At 35.1% G+C, this 25,844-nt stretch overlaps 3 protein-coding genes across 3 annotated transcripts in view; 1 reads left to right on the top strand and 2 right to left on the bottom strand.

Annotated features, from left to right (window-relative positions):
• Nucleotides 1-15,533, bottom strand: part of cv-2 (crossveinless 2) — a 34,219-nt gene extending 18,686 nt beyond the window's left edge. Inside the window, exon 1 of the mRNA XM_068289386.1 lies at nucleotides 14,249-15,533. The gene's annotated coding sequence lies outside the window, so the exon portion shown is untranslated. The remainder of the gene's footprint in view (nucleotides 1-14,248) is intronic.
• A 5,556-nt stretch (nucleotides 15,534-21,089) lies between these two features.
• Nucleotides 21,090-22,190, bottom strand: bisc (biscotti). The gene is made up of 2 exons (XM_068290279.1): nucleotides 21,820-22,190; nucleotides 21,090-21,756 (listed from the first exon to the last, which is right to left on the bottom strand). Exons 1-2 carry the CDS (start codon nucleotides 22,080-22,082, stop codon nucleotides 21,480-21,482), a joined length of 540 nt encoding a protein of 179 aa, XP_068146380.1. The 5' UTR covers nucleotides 22,083-22,190; the 3' UTR covers nucleotides 21,090-21,479.
• Nucleotides 22,191-22,854: 664 nt separating this feature from the next.
• Acox57D-p (acyl-Coenzyme A oxidase at 57D proximal) lies at nucleotides 22,855-25,708 on the top strand. Its single transcript, XM_068289452.1, has 7 exons — nucleotides 22,855-23,098; nucleotides 23,322-23,484; nucleotides 23,549-23,841; nucleotides 23,911-24,316; nucleotides 24,395-24,901; nucleotides 24,967-25,228; nucleotides 25,289-25,708. Exons 1-7 carry the CDS (start codon nucleotides 22,966-22,968, stop codon nucleotides 25,547-25,549), a joined length of 2,025 nt encoding a protein of 674 aa, XP_068145553.1. The 5' UTR covers nucleotides 22,855-22,965; the 3' UTR covers nucleotides 25,550-25,708.
• The last annotated feature ends 136 nt before the right edge of the window (nucleotides 25,709-25,844 follow it).

The following is a 25,844-nucleotide window of genomic DNA, read 5'->3' on the forward strand; positions in this document are numbered from 1 at the left end:
CTAATTTGCAGTTAGTTAACCAATTTAGTGTTTCTTGTGAAATGCATCATATAATTCAAATCAGATTATCAGGTAATTAAAATCAACCGTTTACGTTGGCCAGTTAGTTTAGTGGGTAGTTATAATAACCCAAACTGGATGTCTGTGTTCGGATGAATTATAAAATTTGAAGAACCGATAAATATTTTCAATCATTTATGGCACTTTAAATGGTAACAACAATTTCTACGAAATCATTATTAACAAAACCATGACTAATAATATTTAATATCATTTTTATGCGATCATTTCATTTGAAGTTTTATTTCGTTGGCCTTTTTGGGTCAAATTTTTGGTCTGTTATTGTGTGTGTGTTAGTCATTGAATAAAATCTCTTTGAATCTCAGATGTGAAACACTTTTGCCCATTTAAGCTCACGATCAACTGATTCAAAGTGCTCTTTGTTGCTTCTAATTAAGAATTTTCAACAAATTTAGCCTACACACTCTTAATTATTAAAATATATAAATGAATTTTTGTTCTTTTTATTATTATTAATTTTTGTCGTTGCTGTTGTTGTTGTTATTTTTATTATTATGCTGCTATTGAAATTTGAGTATTATTAGCAAATTTACCGCAAAATCTAAAAATAGATGCCACAGAGCCAATTAATTGAATACACAGACAGAGTTCTGAGTTCAGATGTGTGTGTGTGTAGTATTTTTTTATAGATCAGACATTAATATAGATAAAGGCAACATTTTTGAATTGTGCAATTATTTAGGCGAAAGTTAATCAAAATTAGGAAAAATAATATAAATACATTTTTTTTTCATGTATTGATATCGAATCCGGTTTGATATGAAGATGAGTCCCGTCCCTGTTGCCCTCTCTTTCTCCCTCTCTGTGTGTGTGTGTGTGTGTGTGTATAGCTGTAAACAATTTTGTGATTTTTTTTTAAATTTATTTATTTTTTGTTTTAGACAATACAAGTCTATATACATATATATGGGAATTCCAGCGTGTGACGTGCCAAACCCGAATCCAAAATGTTGTTGCTGCTGCTGTCGATTTGGTTGTTGATGTTGATGATGTTGCTGCTTCTGGCACATTTGTTTAATGACAATGCACAAAAGAAAACCAAACACACAAAATAACTAATACAAAAAAGTAGCTTTGTGGCTCCTCTCTTTTAAAATATGCACAAAAATGTGTGTGGTTAAACATTTCCATAGAAACATTTCATTTTTGTTTTCTTCTTCTTTTGGCTGGCAACAATTTACTACCGATATTTATTTGGCAAGAAACAACAACTACAACAAACATAACTTGTGGTTTCAAAGAAAAGTTTATGCCAACGAATATTTGATACTCTTGTGGTTGTTGGAGTATTTCAAATTGCCAAGAAATATGGAATATCCTTTAAGAAATAACTAAAACTCAAAATAAGCTTAGGATCCACCCCAAACCGATTGAAAACTAGACAGATGAGAAAAACACTTATAACTTTTTTAATTACAGAATTTTCAAATTCAATTTGAAACTTGATAAAATATAATGTCGAGCACATAACGATACTCCAAATATCTATGAGTTATCTATGAAGAATTCTAATCTTAGATTATAGTGATTATATCTATAATCACTAAGAAACAACATGTCTAAATTTAAGACTTCTAAACGATGCAGTTTCTTGGACTTCGTCCTAAAAGGGTATATTTTTGCGTTTTAAAATATAAATTTTGTTCCAATTATATGTATTTTCATTGAGTTTCATTTAAATACCATAAAAATACTAAAACAAAAGAACTTTATTTATCTATCTTGATGAAAATATCTTAAAATTCTTCATAGAATCTGATTCTGGATTGATTAATGATTAAACTAACTAAACTAATCTAAAGCGCCAACTAAGTATATCATATTAAAAAGAACTGTTTCTTTTTTTCAACATTTTTTCGCTTCATTTAGTTGCAATTCGCAACTAGTTTTAGCGTTAAAAACATGGTATGGCTATTGCAATTTCGGAGTTCCTTAACAAAGTATGCTGATGATAGAACTTGATAGCTCTTGAAGTAGATATACAGAAAAGCTGCTCATATTTTTGTGTGTTGCCTTTGAAATAATCTTCTTTTGGAAGATTGACCTCGAGCCGGCTAAATTACAGAGTTCCATTTGAATTTCAATAGGTCCAAATCTAACCACATTAGAAAGAAATCTTATCCAACTATATCTGGAGATATTTTAATAAAAAAGAATAATTTGAAATTCGGCTTGTAATTATTACTTCTGATTTAAGTTAAACAACAAACAAAGGAGATATTTTTATATATTCTAAAATATATATCTAAGTATATGTATTCATCGATTAGGTGAAATGTTTATACAAGTTTTTTACTAGACCATAATTTATAATGCTTTAAATTGTAGTATTTCTTACATGTTCTTGAAAGGTATGAATGATAGTTATCCATAAATTATATCATTCATTTAATGTATATAGAAAAAAACTCAAATATGGTAGGTAATTATATTTTAATAAATTTGTCTTTTAAAGATTATAGATTTAGAACAAATTGATTTTTAAAAATATTCCTAAACAGACTTATAAGCCAACTTGTATCTTAGTCCAGGTAAGACACCTCGACGAAAGGGTATTGAAAACAACAAAAAAGAAAGAAAGAAAAACAAGTTTACTAAGTTTTGTTGTTATTGTTGTTATTGTCTCTGTCTATGTGTGACGTCGATTTTGATTTTCGACGGGGGGTTCGAGGGTATATTATTCAACAATCAAAATGGTTTTCACAGTCAAATTTATTGATTAACACGCAAATGCGAATTGTTTGCATATTTTTTGATATACAAAACAATATACGAAATGGAATGGAATGGCCCGGACAGGTGGATGGACAATGGACAGGTGAACGGCTAGATGGATATTGAAGGGGAAAGGGGTGCCTGATTATGGGGCGCCAGACACACGCTTGAAATTGGATATGGGTATAAAAACAAAAACCAAACAAAACCAAATAGCAGAAATGAGAAAAAAAAATTCATAATAATCATAAATATGAGTGATTTTGAAACATTTTTCAGACATGATTCAGTATTTTCAGTTTCCGTTTTCAGTCGGCCTGAATATTTGTTCGTTGCTTGTGGGGTTCGTTGTCAGAGTCTTTCGTTCTGCAATTGTGTTTAGTGATCGAATTTGAAATTCTTGTTAACAATTAATGGAAAGGTAAATTGAATCTGTTGATTTGGCTTCTGGTTTAACATGTTTTTCTAAACTTTGTGTGTCATTTACTTAGTTTTTAGTCAATGACTACACTAAACACTAACCTCATGTGGGGTATACCATTTGTTGTTCTATGTTTTCCCTTTTCGTGGGCCAAAGTGTTAATTAATTTACAATCCACATTAAAGGTGGTGGCAAATGTTGCTCATGTTGCTGTCCCAAATACAAGTGCAATGGTATTCTAATTTTAAGTCAAAGAAACTTTGCTTCAGTTTACTTTACTTGACTTTAGTTCCCTGCAGTTTGCATTCGAAATAAACTCGCTCAAATGAAAATATCTCGTTTTGTTTGCTTAAGCTTTTCTTTTTTGATTTTCTCGAGTTTTCTTTATCGATTGTTAGGCTTATGTTTTTTGTTGATGTTGTTGCCGTTGTTGTTGTGTTGTATTTCGACAGAGACAGACATAAATTAGTGTGTTTATGAGACTGTGGACTGGGTCGTTGATTTGAAATTAACATATGATTATCACAATAAAATGTTGTTCTTGCTTTTTTTCTTTTTTGCTTCCATTTTTATGGCAATTTTATTTTAAGTTTTTCTTCAAAATATTTTTTGTTTTTCTTGTTGTTTTTTGAATTTTTTGCATAAATAATACATAAATGCACATCTGTAGTTATATTTACATAGAAATAACAAATTAAGAGGGGAACGATTGTGCTATATCCTCGATTTATACGACTTTTGTATGTAGATTACCCACGAGCTTAGTATATAGTTCGACGACTTGATTTTAAGTGGAATATAGAGTAGAAGTAATGAAATCACCATATATCCTTGAGCCACTTTCGTAGACAAAAGTGGAAAATTTACCCAATTTGGCATTGCTCAAAAAAAACTAGATTTCTCTTAATGTTTGCTTCTGTATCAAAAAACCAGACAACAGAGCAAACTAATTTAACTATACTATTTTATTTAACTATATATACATAGGAACTGCTCCTTAAAAATATCAACCTGTTATAAAGTTGGCTTGAATAAAGTTTAAATTTTATATATTTTGTTTAGAAACTCATTTCCGTTTTTCTTATAACAACTAATTTAGTTTAATTCATTTAAAGAAAATGGTTTATTTTCCAAATTTCTAGAACTTTTTTTAGAATTTGAAAACAAAATGTAGTGGGTAAAGTTCACTTAAAACTCCTTATTTGAATCTTGAAAATAAAAAATGTTTGTTTCATTTACTTTGATCCTTCTTTTTTCATTAGGAAAGAAAGTGCTTTCCATTTATTTTAACTCTTTTCTTTTCCATTACTAAAGAAAGTTGAAAATTTCTCCTCGTATTATATAATATATAGAATATTTCCAAATCATATAAACTTTTAAATAACATTTACATTATTGTCCTTTATTTAATTATTGCAAAATGAAGCCATTCATCCTTTATCTTTTCTACTAAGTTTGAAAGAAAATAAAATTAGTATTTGAATTGAATCAGTCCCCATTAAGATTGATATTGAAAGAATGTTAGACGTTATAGAAATAAAGGTATATAAATTATGAGAGTTAATTCTAGTCATAAATTTACATTTAGCAGAAGCAGAACTTATAATTTTAATTGGTTTTAACTAAACTAAACTAATTATGTGGACAATTTCTCATCTTCAATTACCCGTTGAAGGCTTCAATGAAAAGGCAATGACCAAACCAACTGAAAGCCATAAAAAGGCACAGAAATTTGTTTAATAACTAAATTCTAGAATGCATAAAAGAAAACAAAGTGTTCTATTAATATGTAGTTTTCATTAAAAATCTAACCCCTTCGAGGAAAACTGTTACTGACCTTACCTAACTAATCCATCTAATCTAATTGTAAGTGCTCGGACTTTCTTTATCTTTCTTTATTTAGCGAAATTCCACCTAAACGAGTCTCACTTTTTCTTTTTTAAGAAATCAAATCTAAAATTAGATTGCGATTTCTAAACACCTAAGTAAATATGGGAAATGGACTTTGTCACTTTGAACTAAAAGTATTCATAATATGTAATTAATGTTATCAAAATTGTGTTATTTGAATGTATTTTTTATATGAACTATTTCCCTCTGTCAATGTTGTATGTTTTTTAATTTTTTTGCACATTTGTTTATTCGTTTGTTTGTTTGTTTGTTTTTCTAGCTCATGCCAAACGTGTGGCGGCTGACATTGTCAGACTGAGGGCCTTCGATTCAGACTCTGAGACAGAAATTGAAACTTAAACTCGACCGCCTGCCGGGGCAATAGGAACACACTTTAGTATGGGAACATAGATAAATAAATGTTGTAAACAATTGTATATATTTGTTTTCATTTTTATTTTTTTGTTCTCCATGCTTGGCATATGAATTGATGTTGTTCTTGTTGTTGCTGCTGCTGCTACTGCTGCAACAAATGAGCTTGTCAAGTTAAATGGCACGCACAAAATGCAGTCAGAAATGGGTGAGAGGCAGTGTGTCAGTATGTGCTGTGTGTGTGTCTCTGTGTGTATTTGTTGCCGCCATTTTGTCTGGCTGCATTGAGTAAATTGTTGCAATTGCAGTCAGTAAATAACTGTGCACACAATGTGGCACAACACGGCGTATTAGCAATTCAGAGCAAAATTAATGAATGAATGAAACACAAAAGAAGAAGAAGAAGAAGAAGAAGAGTCTGTACTACTTAAGTCGAGTAGGTACTTGATGGTTGTTGATTACAAGTCAATTTCATTTCCAGCTGGTTAAATCAAGAAATACTCTTAATCTCTCTGATTAAAACGAATATAAACTCATTTAGATTAAAACTTTCATTCTTTGTTTTCATTCACAAAGACCTTATGAGTTTGATGAGTAATAAATCACGTGCCAAATACTAATCAATATGACTAATTTCATAACAAAGTTTTCGCAATAGTTACAATAATTATTGAAATCTAGTTTGCCAGTTAGTTTACCTTATATACATATGCGTTTTTTTTTTAAATTAACTGATTGAAGAAATGAAATCACAAACAAATGGTTCTAAAATCTCACAAGTTTGTTAATATTTCAATTAATTAAAGTTGAAAGTAAGAAAGATTCAACTTGAAATTTGATAACTACTTTTCAGTATTTAAGTTTTTCAAGGAATTATTTTCTTGGCGTTCAAATTTTAAACTCTCGAACACACAAAAAACTCAATGTGTTCAAATTTTTTAAAGATTCAATAATATTTTTTTTAAGGATTTCAACTAAAATTCTCTAGGAATTAAGAATTGTTTCTTAAGGATATATTTAAGCTACATTTAGACTTAAATATTTGATTAGAACTTCTATTGTGGGATATCTTTCGGTTTTAGTTTACTTTAAAAAGCTAATTCTTAGGCTGCTTATAGCCAATTAGAGAGATAGTTTAACTAAACATAACTAACATATAGACTAAAGTTGGCAAAAACTTTGTTAAAAATTTCAAAATATATATGTTTATGTATATATTTTTTAAAGTGGATCAAGAGTTTTAGTTGTATCGAATCGATTTGAGTACTACATAGCATTGACTATATATATGACTATGCCAAGTTTAGTCTGCTAGTTTTTGCCACAAAATACTTAACATTTAAGCTCTAACTGCTGTCATTATTTGGCCAAGTTGATATCTCTATGTCATTCTATGAGCTCTTAAACTCTCTGTGTCTATCTGCTCTGTCTGTTTGTCTCTCAGTCTCTACAATTTTCTGTTTTTCTTTCTCTTTAGATCGCACGCCGCTTAGTCTGGCACAGTCTGGGGTCTGCGGGGGGACGGACGGGTGGACGGGCATGGATTCGGGGGGCCTGGTATTGCTGCGGATCTGGTCTATTTTTATGTGTTATCAGAGGAATTTTCATTGGCATTGCCGTCGTCTGCCGTTTGCCGTCTGCCGTCTGCCGTTTTGCCATTCAGCTTGGTGGGGTAAATATTAATTAGTTTGTTTGATTGTAAACATAAAGAGTACGCTGTGAAGTGTAGGTAAATTGGCTTGGGTGGCTGGTCTTATTGTTATTGTTTTTTGCGTGCCATTGCGAAATAATCAAATGTACATATATACATTTGTAAGTGTGTATGTGTATATCGAGGTGACGCAGACGTGGCTGATATTAGTGGGGGCTGGTGAAATTGCAATTGCCAGACAACGTAGACGCCGCGCCGCTCCGCGCTCGGCCAACCTGCGATGGCGAAGGCGATGCCAATGCTGATGCCCATGCTGATGCCCAGTGCCGCCCGATGTCTATGGGCGATGACGCATGGCCTTTGTCCATGCTACACACAGTGTCTATAAAGCAGAGTAGTTGGCTGGAGAGGCATACTACACACACACACACACACACACTTGCAAAAAAAGGCGACATATGGCGACACACACCAAGGCTGACGTCATTGGATATATCTGTATATATTAAAGGAACCCAACGGAATAGACTCAAGCAGAAACTACCCCCTGAATGATGTGAAATGCGTGTCAAGCTCTCCAAACAGTCTCCAAGCAAAAGAAGAAAAAAAAAAGAGACTTTGGACTTGGCAGCAACAGCAGCTGCAGCTCGGCCAAATCCAATCCCACCAAGAGAGAGAGAGGAGAGAACCAAAGAGACCCACATCCCACGCAGGCAATTAAGCAGGCCTGGGCTATTGGGTTACACTTAAACTTCAGTTCAGTTTTTGTGGTCAGCATTTAAAATAATTTATTAGAAGCAACAGTCGTCGGCGTCGTCGTCGTCGTCGTCGTCGCCGCCTGCTCCACTCCAGAAGCAGCGAAAGAGAGAGGAGGCGACAGGGCGAGCGTATCAAATGATTCTTTTTATACCCTTGCAAAAAGGGTATATTAATTTTGGTCAGAAGTGTGCAACGCATAGAACGAAGCATCTCCGACCATACAAAGTATATATATTCTTGATCAGCAAGACGAGACGAGTTCAACTAGCCATGTCCGTCCGTCCGTCCGTCCGTCCGTCCGTCCATCCGTCCGTCCGTCCGTCCGTCCGTCCGTCCGTCCGTCCGTCCGTCTGGATCAACGCAAACTCCTCCTAGACCGTAAGAGCTACAGAGCTGAAATTTTGCACGTAGGCTTGTATATACTGCAGGCGTTGTATATCTCGGATTCAGCCGGATCGGACCACTATATCATATAGCTCCCATACAAACGGCCAAGTCACGAACAGTGACTTTCTCAATAACTTCGTTATTTTCTGAGCTATTGTCGTGAAACTAAATATTAGAGAGTTTACTACGCCTATAAGCGACTATGCCAAATTTGATCAAGATCGGGTGACTATATAATATAGCTCCCATACAAACGGCCAAGTCACGAACAGTGACTTTCTCAATACCTTCGTTATTTTCTGAGCTATTGTCGTGAAACTAAATATTAGAGAGTTTACTACGCCTATAAGCGACTATGCCAAATTTGATCAAGATCAGGTGACTATATCATATAGCTCCCATAGGAACGATTGGTCGAAAACAGTGACTTTTGTAAATAACTTCGTTACTTTTAACGCGATTGCTTTCAAATTAAACATTTCTTAATTTAATATATCTGTTAATGACTGTGCCGAATTTGATAAAGATCGGGTGACCATATCATATAGCTCCCATAGGAACGATCGGTGGGAAACAGTGACTTTGATCAATATCTTCGTTATTTCCTATGATTGTAGGCCTTTCTTTCTCAAGCTTAAGCCTTTTTAGATAAAACGTTCTTCCACATTGATGGCTAATAGGTAAGGAAAGAGTTACCAAAAAAGTTGCAAGGGTATGCAAACTTTGACGCGGTCGAAGTTAGCCCCGGCCCTCTGGTTTTCTTTTTGTTTGTTTGCTGTCATTTTTGGCTGGTTGGGGTTTTTTTTTTTAATTTTTTTTGCTAGTTGCCAAAACGAAACGAGCCAAGCCGGGCCGGTCTCTGGTCTTGACTTGGCTTGGCGACAGCAATTTACCTTTAAGCGAATGCAAAAGTATGCGTAAAAAAAGTAGTCGCTACAACAGCAACATCACAACCAACAACATCACAACCAACAACACAATTACCCCCGAGAGTGTCTATAAATAAAAGAGACAGAGACAGAGGCCACAGAGAAGGAAGGCAACCAAAACTCGGGCCATAAATCATAGGAAGACACACGAGTGTCGAGTTATTATGCGATCATATTTTAATTGCCGGATTATTATTATGCAGGCCATGCCACAAAATGTAGAGCCAAAGCAGAGCAGCAAGAGACACCACAACCAACCAACCACACAACCAACCAAAGCCACCACAAAAAATAAAAAACAAAATTAAAACCTGCAGAGAAAAACCTTGTCGGAGACAGAAATTGAAGCCTGGAATGGTAGAGAGTCCAGCGCAAACAAACAAAACACCTGCACATTTGCAGTCGATTGCCGATTGTATGGACTGACTGACTACTGACTCCAGATCACAGACAGAAGGTCTGACCGCAAACCACAGACCGAAGAAGATCAGAGACCGCCTGGCTCTATGGTTGGACAGGTGCGTGTGCCCATGGAGCGACCATCCATAGACAAGAAGAACTAAGTAACAAATAAAGAGTGACACGAATAAAGCCAGAATGAAAAAGAGATTTAGTTCTACAAGCCACAAGGCTTCAATGTGAATGCTCTACTAATATTAACCATCCTCATTAAGTTGAATTTAGTAACTAGTATTAAGAAGTTGTATGTGAATACCCATTGCTCTTTACATCTAGTGTATAGGCAAGTTTTGCTCCTTAAAATTGAGCATCTAACTCATTTAATTGTCTTTGAAGTTATTTAATTAGAACATAATGTTTATATACATCTTTATCTACTAGAAGTTTGGGCTGTTGGTACTTGATTGGCGTCACCGAAATTTTGACCCGTGCAGTTCTCTATTGATCTAAACTCTGTAATGCAAATATTTAAATTAAGAAGGAACTGTATATAGAAGGAGTTGTTAAGCTTATTTTCAAAAGTCTTATAATATTTTAATGCATTATATACAAATTTTATTTTCCTGAAGACCCTTAGAGACTCCAAGTTAACGCTAATTTATTACTAGTTTGCTAACCAACTGAAGCACCAATCGTGATTCTTCTTCAATTAGTTTTAATCGAAAAGTATCTTTAAAATAACTTTATAGTCTTTCTCCAGTTTCAGTACCTACCCGTCAGTAGACCTTTAAGTCTCTTAAGTTTATACAGATTCCTAGTAAATCCATTTCTGACTAGTTAAAACTTAGTGATGTGACTTTCTTCTTTAATGTTTTATAATCTTTAGAGACTTGTCAAGCATTAAGTTAAGTTTTTAATAATTTGACTTAACTTCAAACAGTACTTCCTGTCCCTGAAGACCTGATGTGACTTTCTTCTTAAATAAGCTAATTGTCAAAGTTAAGGCATAGCTCTGAGTTTAGTTTGAACTCCTCTTCAAGGGTATGTGGGGTGGACATCAACTATAACAACAACAACAACAACTAAATTCACATGCAGTTTTACTTATAGTTACAGTTGCAGTTGCAGTTGGCGGCTCGCTCAGTTTCGCCTCGTTCGTCTTGCTGCGGCCTACGATTGATGGCTGGCGGATAAAGGGAGGCAGGGCGGTAGGGAGGTGTGCTATACTAGGGGGCAAACGAGTTGGCCCCGTCGTCGTCGTCTGTGTGTTGGCAAAACTGGTATGGTTGCATTTTTATTATAAAGCGAACAACAAACAACAACATCGGCAGCAGCAGCAGCAACAGCAACAACAACAACAGTAAGAAAAAAAAGCGACACCTAGACAGAGTAGTATAGAGTATTTGAGCCTGTCCATTGACTCTGAATCTGTCCAATTGTCTATATTCCTTACTCCTTACATTTACAACTCCTTCTTATGTCGCGCAAGTTTCTATGCACATGCCAATGGGTTGGGAAGGAAAGCGGGAAGACCTCCATCCCTTGATCCCTCTGGCCACAAACGAAGAGGTGATGGGAGAGGGATATTTTGTGGCTGCAATGCTCAGTTATTACCAACATTTCTTTCGTTTTATTGCCACTTGCTGTTGCAGTTGCAGTCACTGATTGTTTGTTTTGCGAGTGACTCTTCTCCTTTTTATGCCATCGTCTTCATTGGCCATGACATGTAATTTGTATTTTTTGTTCATTCAACTTAATGAATGTGTTTCTGTGTGTGTGTGTGTGGAGCTAGATAATACTTTTTATAGTAAAGTAATACAGGAAATTATCAGCAATTTACTTTAGTGGCCAATTGAATTGGAGTTGCAGCTGCCACTGAATGTTGCAAGTTGCAATTGCACTTGCTGTGATTTATCGCCTTGAACATATTAAACTGTGACAGTTATCTACCAGTTTATCTCCTTCACATATACATACATACAAATATCTTATATCTCTTTGCATGTATTTATATATAGATTCGCTAGATTTGACACCTCATTACTAATTGGTTAAACAATATGCTCTGCTTCGAATGTCAATTGTCATTGTGATTGTGATTCATTTGGCTTGGCCGGACAATTAAAGTGTGATTTTTCTTTTATTTGTGCAATGAATAATCATTCGAGTTTTTACAACTTCTCACACACTCAATCCAGGCATTCGCTCTTTCAAATTGAATCGTTTTAATCTCTATTTAAACGTACAATTAGCTTTAAGTTGCCAAAGGCAAACACAGAAGTCATGAAGAGAGATACAAAACTTGTGATTGAAAATTCATGTTAAAATTCCATCAATATTTACTTGAAAATAATCAATATAAATATATAAGTAAACCAACCTTATCTATTGACTAGGAAGAAAACATTCCAAATGTAAATATTAAGTTGAGTATTTTTAGATGACTTGATATATTTTAATTGTTAATATTATTTGCATTAAATATCAAATAATAAGTGTATCTAAAGCGAAATAAAAAACTAATCAAGTGGACACAAGTCTTTAGAAACCAAGGCGTATAAAGACATTAATTTTGAATCGAAAATTAGTCTAACTCAAATGATAAGATGAGATAAATTATGAAATGTTAAGAGTCCCTATGACACAAAAAGTTTTATTAAAGATTTATTAATTAAAATCTGGGTATTAATTAAGACATTTAAACTCATCTGAGTATTAACAAAATCTTTTTAAATACACATTAGCAAAATAAATTTGTATATGTGGTAAAATCAGTTTGGAGTATGGAAAAATAAGTTTCAGTTTTCGAGTTCTAATTCCCAACTCGTTTCAGTCGCATAGTGAAGACATTTTATAACTATTTTAGAATGTTTAGTTAGTCTGCTGATTGAAAAACTTAGTATATATTAAAATAACTCCAAATTTACTTGGATAAGGAAAATGTCTTTCAAAAGGATACAGAGCCTGCTCATTCAAAAGTTTACAAGATTATAATAAATCAAACATATAAAATAAAATCAATTTTTAATAAATAATTTAAACGAAATTTAAAATCAATTTAAACAGAATTTATATTTGAATATCTTTAAAATATATATTTAATATATGTACTTAGTTGCAAATCTATTCAAATAGAGATCAAAATGATGATAAAAATATTTAAGAGTAAAACAAGACTATATAAATTGTTTATTTATTTCAAATTCGCTTTAAGTATTTCATATGAATTTATAAGAATTTTAAAATATTGAAAATTCGTTGAAAATAAATGCCTATATACTTGTTTTTGAGCTTTTTAAGTAAGTACTTTTTAGCTAATTTTGATAAAAGATTTTGATTTGGACTATTGGAGATTAGAAATCTTTAACTTAATGTCTGTCTATATTGGGTACAAAGCTATATAAAAAGATGTTCTAATATGATTCTTAAGGAATCTATTTCCTAAATGAGTTTAATGCTAAAAACCTTTTTCATGATTTGAAAATTAAACTTAAACTTGAAAATATTTACATATATGCTACTTAGTAATAAATCAAATAAATGATATTCTTCATCCTTGATAGTATCTGAATATGAATATGCCTTAGTATCTGGATATCTAATATCTAAAGATGAAACTGTTTTTAAAGTTTCAAATGATTCATATCTAGTTAGACGACTTAAAAGACTTCAGTTCATGATTTAAACATAGTCAGAAGACTTAATCGATTTAACGTTGGTAATAGATTTGAAGTTAAAACAAAAATTGTATAGGCATGTTGTTAAGGTTTTGAAACAAAGTGTATCATTTGTTAGGCACAATAAAATAATCGTCTATTATCCTTTTTTTGGAAGGAATCAAGTAATTTATTTCCTAACCGTTTGATCTGTAGCCATTTAAGAAACATATATACATATTTTTACCTCAAAAGATTATGAAACAAATATAATGACATTACATTAAGTATTCAATTTGTTTATAAATATTTCATTTATTGAATTCTAGTTAGTAAAAATTTAACAAATTTTTTAATAGTAGTTGGAGTGAAAATCCTTGAAATTAAATTGGAAAAGTTTTTTTCTTTTTAAAGACCTGTTCCATCTACCTACATATATGAAATAAATATATTTATATTAATAGCAATTTATCTAAATTTATATATTGTTTTCTTTTTTTATATATTTGTTTCACGTCTTAATTGTCTTTGGGTTTTTTTTTTTTTTAAATGTATTTACTGGCTTCCAACTGTAAATTTCCGCTTTACAAAATTCTATGCAAATTTGATTTGTTATTAATTACGCTCAAGACAAACTCTGACAGACAGACAGACCTATGGAAATATATATGTATCTGTGTCTATGTAGAGGTATCTTTTCTATGTATGCATGCATGTCTCTAAGTAGTTACTTAGTTTGCATATTTGTAATTTGAGCTGCTGCCTTTGATTTCCAAGTGTCATTAATTTGCTATCATAAATTGTTCTAGCACTCGTTTCAGTCTCAATCTGTTACTACTTAATTTTTAATTCACCAATAAAATGTCAAAAACAAAACAAACAATATAGAAGGAGAAGGAGAGAATGAAAGAAAGAGTGAGCGATATGATAATAATTATAGTATCAAGAAACAGAATGAATATATAAAGACAAGAATACAAAAATTTACCCGTTGTAATAATTACACTTCCAGATCGGGGGCGGGATTCGATGACGACGACGACAATGACGAAGAATTGGAGATGGAAATGTTGCTTGAGGAGCAATTGAAGGAGCTGTTGTTGTTGTTGTTGTTGTTGATGTTGTTGTTGTAGTTGTAGGTGCGGTAGGTGGCAAGAGATCGGCAATGGCAGCAAAAACAGAATCGAAAATTAATTATGCTTGACATGTTGCCCGCTCGCCAGCCGGCCGTATACGAGCTCTGGATCTGAAGCTTGAGGATGAAGGTGCATGTGGTGGCGGAGGTGGAAGTGGAGGAGACGTCTAGTAGTTGTAGTTGTAGTAGTTGTAGCTGATGTTCTTCTAGTTGTTGTCGATATGAATCGCATTTTCAATTGCTTTCTTGTTGTTGTTTACATACACACACACACACATGGATACATATATATGTATATGTAAGTATGTGTGTACATTTAGATGAGATATATATTTACTGTACAATTTTATTCAATTTGTTTTTGTGTGTTGTCTCATTGGCAGCATATTATTTTCCACAATAATATTACGCATACGCCACGTCGCCGAGGACGGGTCACGTCAGAGTACGAGAAAGAGGCTTTGCGTCGCCAGAAAACGCACACACACACACACACACACACACACTCGAAAAGGGCGCGTCAAAGTTCAAAATGTTTTGCGATTGCAATTTCGTTTTCAATTTCAATTCCGTTTCAAATTGATGCACATAGTGCAGGAGGCAGTAGGTAAGGAAGGGTAATAATAGGCAGTAGCAGTAGTAATAGACAGAAGGCACTTCAATAATATACCTCAAATCAAATTCAATGAAATTGCGCGCCAATTTACTTTTTACACACAATGCACAATGTTTTTGTTGTTGTTGTTGTTGTTGATGCTGTTGTCTTCTTTAAATCATAACAAATTTGTAAGTCAACAGCAACAAAAAAAAAAAAATAAGCACCAACGACACCGCCGCCAGAGCAAAAGTGATAACAATTTATATATTTGTTAACTTTTAGTATGTTTTAATTACGTTTTTTTGTGAAATTTATTTATGAACAATCTTTCTCACTCTCGCACTCTCTCTCCCTGTCCTTTTCTCTATGATCACTTTTTAGGCTTGACACTTTTTGAAAATTACGCGCGCGAATTTCCCTGTTTAGTTTTTCTTCGTTTATTTTACACACACTGAAAATGTATCTGTATCTTAAGATTTCATCTCAGTCAGTTGCTCTTTAGGGTAGTTGGCAAGCGTCTTGAACACTTGGCAGAACCGTTCGCCGGCACAGTTGGACGAGAACTGAATTTAAGTGAACTGTGAAACGCTGACAGCAGCAGCAACAGCAACACCACGAACAAACGAACTCAATTCGTTGGCCAGAAACGAAGTCAAAGCAGCGCAGTCGTATACGAATACACACGAGTTTTTTGTTAGTTGATGCGGTGGGAAGGGCAAGGGTAGGCAAGGCGGATGAGATTCTGGACGAGATGATTGGTAGCATCTAAGGACTTAAGACCAAATCAAACTACCAATAAATGGCAAATGGCAAATGTAAAATGTTATGTCCAACTGATTAAATTTCAGTGTCAATTCGGAAAAACTGTAATTGATATTGTAAACCCATGACAAATGCATATCTTACCACATAAGCGAAATGAACACCTTGTTAACCAAAAACCAAAAAAAACCTCTGCAGAGCTCTTTTGTGCGGTGACTTACCCTTTGTACATGCTAATAATAATAATGTTATCTACCATTCCTTCGTTTCGTCGTTTTTTGTTGTTGTTGTTGTCATTCTTTATTATACGAATTCCCGGAACTTTTTTTGCCAATTAAATGGTTTTACTTTTCTTTCAATATGTGTTAACAATATTTCTTGTGCTTCTCTTGTTTCGGGGAATGCCATGGGAAATCGTTTCAACCTCGAACGGTGTCAGTTTTTTTTTTTTAAGACTGATAAGGCACTTTTTGCATTAAGCACGTATTCCTATGTAAATTTTCGTGTGTTTCTAGTATAACTATCGATTAGATACGTTCTCTCTCTGTCTGTCTGTCTCTCACTCTCTCTCTCTCTCTGTCTCCGTACTTAGTTATGAATGAAATTGTAAACAGGAATTGTGATTAGATTTTTCAAATATTTTAGTTAGGCGATAATGTGAAAGTAAGTTGCAAGCAGGAAATTAGAAATCAAGTCCAAAGTGCAAACAAATTTTAAAGAACCACGAGCAATGCCTTGTGGAAAAAAACCTAGGTAGTAAATTGGCTTTAATCGCAAAAAAATGCCATTAAAGAATGTTGTGGCCTATCAATTGCATTCATTACCGTTGGCAAAATTTATTTCGAATGACTCAAATATGGCCAAAATGTTGTTCTAGACAATCGAGTATCTCATTTCATAAGATCTGTACCTAGAGTTGAAAATATCAACATTTAGAGAGTCGTAGATATTCTTAAATCCATTAGAAAAGTTTTGAAAATATTTATTGATAACTTAACTTAAACATAAAGGATCAGGAATTAGATTAGAGCTTCATTGTTTCTAGAATCTCCTATGTACTCTTTATACATAGGGAATATACAAGGAGAGATTATAGAAAGAAGCCGCGTAGATCGGAAGTCTTTAGGAGAATTCATTGAGGAGATATCTATATATATAATCTGTATTTTTATAATAATATAAGCTATAATAAATGTATCAAACTAATTAGTATGACAATTGTTTGTCCTTGCTTGAAAAAAATAAACATCAGGTTATAATGAGTAATATTCCAATTTATAATTCATTTGAAATTTGATAACTAATTTGATAACTTAAAAAAGATATATCATTTTGAAAATGGATAAAAATTTGGCCAATAGCATTTACTCATCCTTCTGTATGTCTAATCCGGCACTGTATGGTGACAATACATATGTGTTTGTATTAAGAATTAAACTATGTTTAAATCATAGGTGAAACTTACGAGAATCTAAATTTTAAAAAAGTTCGCTGATTGGTGTACAGGATAAGTATCACAAACTTTATCAATATTTTGTACTGTTATTAATGTAGTTAGTTAACTTTTCCTTATCCGGCTACACAACGGATCACAATCGACTTCAGTGGGACAGCAAAAGGGTTTCCACCGTCTGAACCTAAGATATAAATGCTTAATTAAATTTATTAAATTTTTCTTTGTGTTTAGACAGAAGCAAAAGACCTGCTAAATCACATAGTTAAGAAGTAGTACTGCGGCTCATATAGTTTTCAATTTTATCAGATAACATAGTTCCTTGATTTTGGTTCAATTTTTTGAGTTTTGAGTTGATTATTTTTGAAACAAAATAGTTTAAATTACAGCAGTCCTTGGTAGATGAATTGTCTAAATGGCCCAGTCATTTAGGCAACTGAACAACGAGGATCCGGGTTTCGAATCCCAAGCTAGTGTATGGATGTAGTTTTCGTCTGAGCCAAAGGCTTTAGTTGCCAGTTGTTGTAAAATATAGTTAGGTTGATAGTTTACAAACTATGTATGTCCTATACTTATAATAACAATAACAATGACAAGTACTTATTACAACTTTGAAACTTGATGATATAGTCGCTTGATGCTGAAAAGGTTTGAGAAATAAGAAAGTTCAATTTTGGTAGTTCGATAGATATCTTCCATGACAATCTTGTGAAGAGATTTTCCCTCACTTCTCACCAAAATGATTATAACCAAAAGATCGAAATGTTTACAAATAAATATTAATTTAAAAGTAAGTAAGGATCAAAAAAATTATAACTTGGATCGGGGTCTAACTTTCTTAGTTGAGCAATTTCCTGCATAGAAATAAATCAATAGGAAAAACATTGACTAAAAGTTAGTAAGAATATAGAGTACTTTAACTACACTAACTAAAAAATATTTGTTAACAAAAAGTCTACAAAATAAGAAGTGCCAGAAACGAAAGAATTAATAAAATCTTAATCTGTTAATAGAATGGCACTTAAAAAGTCAGCTGAGTTATTTAAGTGAATTTTCTGAATTACTTACTTAATAGCAGTTTATTTTGTCAGATTTGCCACACACACAATGTGTGGGCAGTCGATAAAGTATTTATAATTTAAGTTTCATAAATATAAAACAGCATTCAAATCAGTTATAAGTAAGTACAAAGGCAATGACAAGAGCAACATCAACTTGCACTTAGCAAATCTTTTCTATGGCATTTTGTTTTAAATGCGATAATAACACTTAAGCTTTTAAATCGTCTATGCAATTTTGAATACAGATGGAAAAAGAAAGAGGAAAAGAGAGGGAGAGAAGCGGCAAGAAAGAGAAAGACAGATATGAAGTATAGATAGTTTAGCCAGAGTCAGTCATAAAGCTAAACCAAACTGAGGCCCTGGGATAATTTACACTTAACCCCGGCCAAATCAAATTGGCAGGCATTTGACATTTGCACACACAACATACACACACACACCACACCACTTAGACACACACACACACACACACACATTTATACACTTGCATGCACTTAAATGTATATGGAGTCAGAAAGACCGACTACAGATCAGACCAAGACCACAGTTAGACCAGCAGATGGCTTGGAAAAGCTGAGAAATATCTTTTTGGCCAGATTGAAACAGCAGTTGAAGTTGAAGTTAAACGAGGAGTCAAAAGCAGGGACTATAGCGGGAGGAGAGATGGAGAACCAGAGGCACAGAGAGAGAGAGAGAGAGAGATGATTTATGCACTCATTGTATTTGTTTTTGTATGCATAGTCATGGAAAATTGCAGCTATCACGAATAATCCGAGTTCGAAGTGGAGTTGCATTTGAGTTGCAGTTGAAGTTGGTTCCCAGGCGGTTGCACACATATACATATATAGATATTTTTTTTGTCACAAGACATTTATTTATGTGGCCCAAACAATCACAGCCATCATGTGAGCCATAACCATGACGCAGTCTATGATTTGCTTAAATATAAGAATTATTATGATCGTATTCATAAGGCCAGGAGGTAGAGTTCAGTTCATTTTTTCTTTTTCTTTTTCTTTTTTCGAATAATTGCGCTTAATTAATTGCCACAATATTTGCCTGGATTTTGCTGCAAAACAAACGTTTGAACGTCATTCGGCCACAATTTTCCATGCCACTTGAGCGTAATTAGCCGTTGAAGCTTCTAAGATACTAAAGCGCTTGGCAAATACCCGAAAGGCAGACAATGCTCGATTACCCCGCCCTTGTCCACAGGTTTTTCAGAATCTATATATATACCTTTACTTTTTTTTTCTTTTAAAGTTTGCTTGCCGTTTAGCCATATCGATGCTATTTTGATATGGCCAAATATTTGCACTTGGCCATATTTATTTGCATTTCTTGACTTTGTTACTATTTCACTATTTCTGTTTTGTTTAGAGTGTGTGTGTGTGTGTGTGTGTGTGTGTGTACGTAACCAATTTGTGTGTGTTGTCTGCGTATTTATTGGTTATTTTTAGATCTATCTATGTATATAGCTAGGGCAGAGTCAGGCACCGATCTATTTAATCCCTGGCCAAATATTTAACACTGAAATCGGTTTAGAGGCAAAAGTTGTGAAATCGTTTTCTGGGGGTCCATGTCGCAAGTCACAATGTCAATATGGGCAATTTCCATGAGGTAGCCATACAAAATAAGCTACTCGAATTTCATAGTTAATGGGCGCCAACTGGACAAAGTTCATTTGCCCTAAAGGAGGCTGGTCTGGTCTGCACTGGCCAGGTCTGGTGGAATCGAGTCGCGTCTGTTGTTGTTGTTGTTGTTGATGATGATGATGATGGTAAATGATACCCAAAGAAGAAGAAGAAGAAGCAGCGGTGGTTGTGTTGTGGCTAGACAATGATCTGTTGTTGACACAGGCGGCAAGACTCTCACGCAACAATGGCAACAATGACAACATATTGTCAACTTGGCTAATTGAAAGCTTAACAAACGTTTGCAAGGGTCGCCAAAGGAAGTATGGGCGAAAACAAGGAGGAGAAGGTAGAAAAGGGGCTTGTCTGTTGCGGCAAATTGTGTTTGTGTGCATCATATAATACATATAGAAATGCTCAACAAGGCGTATACTTAACGTTGCACAGTTTTAGAGCCAATGACTCTGCAACCGCGCGCTCATACTGTTTGAAGGTCACTAGCTTGATCCATATTTGTAGCTTAGTATTGGACTATAACTAATGAGTTAAGTGATTCAACATTTGGCAATCCTTTTAAAACTGTACAGTTGCAAGTTGTGATAAAAATGCAAACTTGATCTTAATTGAGAGTCTAATTAAAACGCATTGAATTACACGCGACGACCTCTTCACACACACACACACATACACTCTGACATGATCAGAGGCGAAAATAGGGGCATGGAAATGGAACAGCCACTACGACTGCTATACAATTAAAATCGAACAAGTTGGCGCTGCAGTTTTGCAGTTCTGCTGTAGTTGTTGGCCGATCTGACGATGCTGATTATTTCGGAAATGCCAATCAGATGAAAGGGCCCAGGCCAGGCAAACACAGTGCGACATCAACTCTGTTTGCTGAATTGCTCATCCCGTCCTGGATCGAGTTCTCTTACCAGCTCCTCCTCCCCCTCCTTCGATGTTGTTGATTAACTTTCTGGCTGATTCACATTACTGCGTGGCGCGACGCGTCGTGCCTGGGTGCTGCTTGTTTTGACCAATCTCTAAAAATGTTTCAACTGATCAAAGTACAATTGTGGCCAATTATTTTTTTGTCCGATAGCCAAGAAATGTTGCCACTGCCACTCTTTTGGGATTTTCCGATTGAGTCATCTGCATACAGAGACACATGAATGAAGCATGGCCATTTAAAATCGTTTCATTACTTTTTATATATCTATATATGTATGTATATATATGTATATATATTGGCAAACAATTTGTCTACACATTCTTCGTCGTTCTAATATACCTTGAGTACAGATCTAAAACTAAACAATGCAACTTAGGGTAACAATTTCTTTACACTTATAAATCTAGAGAAAATCTAATACTAAATCTGAATCTGAGAGTTGATTTTGTTGTTTCTGGAGCAGTCGTTGCTTAGTGTTTCCTGTGTATATACGTGTGTGTGTGTATTTGTGTGTCATAAGCCAAACTTAAGGTATAACAAGGACTTAACATGATCTACTACTGTACACCAAACAATAGGTTTGTTTCTACCTTTACGCCCATCAGTCATAGTTTCTGCCGACCATCACCAATCGTCGCGGGGTAAACGATATGTGGTATTATCGCTGCGTACTATATGTATTCCGGCGCCATAGTAAGGTATAACATAGGCGGAACCATCGGCGGGTCCAACCACTTGAAGGGCAATCAGAATAATGTCAATTAGTTGACCCAGGAACATGCCGCCCAAAGTGCAAAACTTGAGTAAACCAATTCCTGGATAGCCTAGATAAAATCGATCGACACCAAACATTCCTAGGAATACGGATAACAAAAGCGTTGTGTCCAGGTGATAGCCATTCCTAAGAAGAAGAACCATTGGTTAACATAAAAGGATTACTTCGTTGGCATTACCAGCCACTTACGTCCATTTGCAGGGCATTTCCCTGGTGAATGTTGTATTTCCCGTTTCCGTACAATTGATCTCATTGGCAGCTATGCACCACACCCGTGCTCTATTATCCTTGGTACAACCGCGCAGTTGTTGTGTTTTGGGATCAATGTGATCGTTTCTTGAAGGATCCGGGCACATAAATTGACCCATCAGTAACTCATTGCAATCCGCGTTTATTTGTTGGCTAGTTGTTGTATAGAGCAGTAGGATCAGCAGGGTCAGTAGCCAGTACATTTGTGGATAAATGATGGTGATTTGTCCTCCCTGCTCCTGCTCCACGTCCTTGTTTAGGATTGTTTTTGTTTGTTATTGTTGTATTTGCTGCCACGGCGACCAGTGTTGATAAACTAATGGTCCTCAACTATCGGTGGTCCATTACCGATAACAGTGCTGTAAATTTTAACAGACTCTTGAATGATGCTGTTCAATTTAACAGACCCGCTAAATTTGAAATTGTAATTTATTACGTGGTTTTACATGTTTTGTTTTGCTCACGGAATATTTCTTCTTCAGTACATCTGCACTTCTTAATCTTATTCTGTGATTTCTTAATCAGTAATTATAACTTTCTTTTAATTTTTAGACTTATATTTCATATAGAGACTATGCTATTAATAGCGTTGAATTGCCTTAACCTATCCCAATACCCAAATGTGCTTTTGTACTCTCGTGCAAAACTTTTTAGGTTCAGTTTAGGTCCAAAACTCTGAACCTCGGTCAAACGAGAAACTTACGAATGTGAAGAAAATATAGCCAACTCATAATGAACAAGTAAAAAGTATAAAAAATATAAACATACCAAGAAAAAGCAAACAGTTCAATGTTTGAGCTTTCCATGTGTGTGTGTGCATATGTTTGCTGGTAAGAGAAAACTTTTTTATGAACTATGGTGAAGGCGTATATAAGTATATATGTATCTGTGTTATCAGCATTGCTGAAAGAGAGCAAAGTTTGCCTCGTCGCTTATTGTTGTGAGTTAATTTAAGACACAATTCTCCACATGTTTTTTTTCAGTTGTGAGCGAGCAACAAGTGAGGCAAGTTGCAAAAACTAAAGAAATAAACATTATTATTATTATATTTCTATTAAATATAATAATACATACAATTAATAAGCCATGTCGAGTGTGATACCAAAAACTGTGAATCCCGATTTGCAGAAAGAAAGAAATGCAGCCAGTTTTAAGTCTGAAGAGTTTGCCGCCTGGTGGGCAGGTGGTGAAGAGAAACTCAAATTTAATCGCGGTGTTAGTAAGTATACCAAAGACAACCCGATTGAGGCAGGGTCAATAGTCCATAATCACTATAAATGTTAAACAAAAACAATTTCTTATCGTAAAGAATAACAAGAACAAAAATACAAGGTTATTTAGCAAGTTTACTACCTGCAACTTGGTATAATCAGTGCATAATCTTCTTTGGGATCGAAAGTACAAGTCATGCTGATTGAGTGAAATTTCCCTTTCTTTTTTAGGAACATATCTATCGAAGGATTTCGATTTGAATGCGTTGGGTCAATTGTGGTATAAGTCCCATGAGGATATCTTTGAGGCATCTACAAAAGCGGCCATAGATTTGGCCAAGAAACTGAGGGTTCTACAGGAGGAACGTAATCCGGGAGGCAATGATTACTGGCCGTAAGTAAAATTAAGTGAATATATTATATAGATTATTTTCTAATTAATTTTCACCTTTCTTTAGGGGTCTTTTTGATACTCCAGTCACTTGGGGTTTGGTTCCCGGTGGCAATCCATTTGGCGTGATGTATGTGATGCTGGTCAATGCCTTGAAGGCTCAATGTACTGATGAGCAGTATAAAGAGTTTGGCTCAAAAATCGAGAATTTCCAAGCTACTGGAACCTATGCCCAAACCGAACTGGGTCATGGCACTTTTTTGCGTGGCCTGGAAATGCGTGCCGACTATGACCCGAAGACAGATGAATTTCTGCTAAATACTCCAAAGATTACATCCTACAAATGGTGGCCAGGAGGCTGTAAGTAACACTTTTTAAGACCCTTTGCAGTTTTTCTTAATGATCTCTTTATTTTGTTTTGTATCACAGTGGGTCATAGTTCCAATCATTGCATGGTCATGGCACAATTGTATATAGATAACAAGTCGAAGGGTCCGCACATGTTCTATGTTCAAGTACGTGATGAGGAGACTCATGAACCCTTGCCGGGCATTCATATTGGCGACATTGGCAAAAAGATGGGTTTCCATGGCGTCAATAATGGTTTTCTGGGAATGAAGAACGTTAGAATACCACGTACCCGCATGCTGATGCGTCATGCCCAAGTCCATGAGGGCGGCAAATATGTCAAGAGTCCGGCCAATGTCCTCACATACTATGCCATGGTGAGGACACGTTGCGTTGTGGCCAAAAACAATGCCCTAATGTTGGCCGCTGCAGCTACAATATCGACACGCTACTCATCAGTGAGACGTCAGAGTCCCATTAACCCCAAGTAGGTAGGAAATGGAGTTAACCAAAGAGATTTGCTTTTAACATTTGGTCGTTTGGTTTTGGTTTTGTTTCTTTTTAGTGAACCCGAACCCCAGATTATTGATCATGTTACCCAGCAATTGAAACTGTTTCCCGAAATAGCTGCCAGTGTGGCCTATCGTTTGGCCAGTGACTATCTGTGGCAGCTGTACGATGTGACCTTAGATGACATTAATAATGGAAAATATCAACGTCTGCCCGAATTGCATTCCCTGTCGTGTGCCCTCAAGGTCCTATGCTCAGCGGACTCTACAGCCGGTGTCGAGAGATTGCGTTTGGCCTGTGGTGGTCATGGTTACCTCAGTGCTTCCAACCTTTGTCACCTATATTCCAATGCCACCGCCGCTTGTACTTATGAGGGGGAGAATACGGTTCTCCTCTTGCAGATTGGACGTTTCCTTATGAAATCTTGGCGCGCCTCCCTAAGTGGAGCTACCTTGGCTCCCACAGTTAGCTACTTGACCGAGGTGCAAAAGAATCCAGAGTTTGGCACCTGGACGGGTAGCTGGGAGAACTTAGTCAAGGCCATGCAATATGCTGCTGCCAAGTGAGTCACAGAATGTTTTACAACTTTTTATTTAAAACAGCTTAATCAAAATCTTCCTTTACCAGCAAAACCCGTACAGCCTTCAAGAGTCTATCGAAACGTCTTTCAATAGGCCAGACTGAAGAGGAAGCCGCCAATCATACAGGAATTGAGTTCACTCAGGCCGGTGAACTTCATGGACGTGCCTTCGTCTTTGGCTCCTTTGTCGCAGAGGTAACCGGACCCAATGCCAAGAAGCGTTCAGCTAGCCTAAATAGAGTTCTTGAGCTATTGCTTGAACTGTATTTGGTTAATGAAACCCTCAAGCAACTAGGACATCTGCTGCAAGTAAGTTGAACTAAAATATTTAACCAATCTCTTTATTAACACTATTATTGTTATTTGCAGTTCATTAACTTGACGGATACGGATTTAAGCCAGCTGCAGGATCGCTTAGAGCACACTTTGACCAAACTCCGTCCCGAAGCTGTGGCCATTGTGGATGGTTTCGATTTCAGTGATATTCAATTGAATTCCGCCTTGGGCTCATACGATGGCAATGCCTATGAACGTATCTTTGATTCCGCTCTTAAGAATCCACTAAATCAAAAGTCTGTGCCAAAGTCCTTCCATTCGTATCTAAAACCATTCGTCAAGTCCAATATCTAAGTGCCTAGAATTTAGAGTCGAGCAATGTATGTATGTATATTTCTTAATGGTAGGAGATGGGTTATCGTTTTATTTTTGTATATACAATTGTTATTACCTCATTTCATATTTGTTGTTATGTGTAGATCTAAACTCTCTTAAATAAATTTTTATAAACAACTCTGCCTCTCTCTCTTTCGCTCTCTTTCTCTCTTGTTGAAATAGAGCTTTTTACAGCAACTTGTTTTCACTCTTATCAGAAACTTTGCCCTCCACTCTCTCTCACTTTGGAATAGCTTTTCGTGGTGACTATCAA

Source organism: Drosophila tropicalis, unplaced genomic scaffold (genome assembly GCF_018151085.1).
Source record: "Drosophila tropicalis isolate 14030-0801.00 unplaced genomic scaffold, ASM1815108v1 contig_593, whole genome shotgun sequence".
NCBI classification, from domain to species: domain Eukaryota; kingdom Metazoa; phylum Arthropoda; class Insecta; order Diptera; family Drosophilidae; genus Drosophila; species Drosophila tropicalis.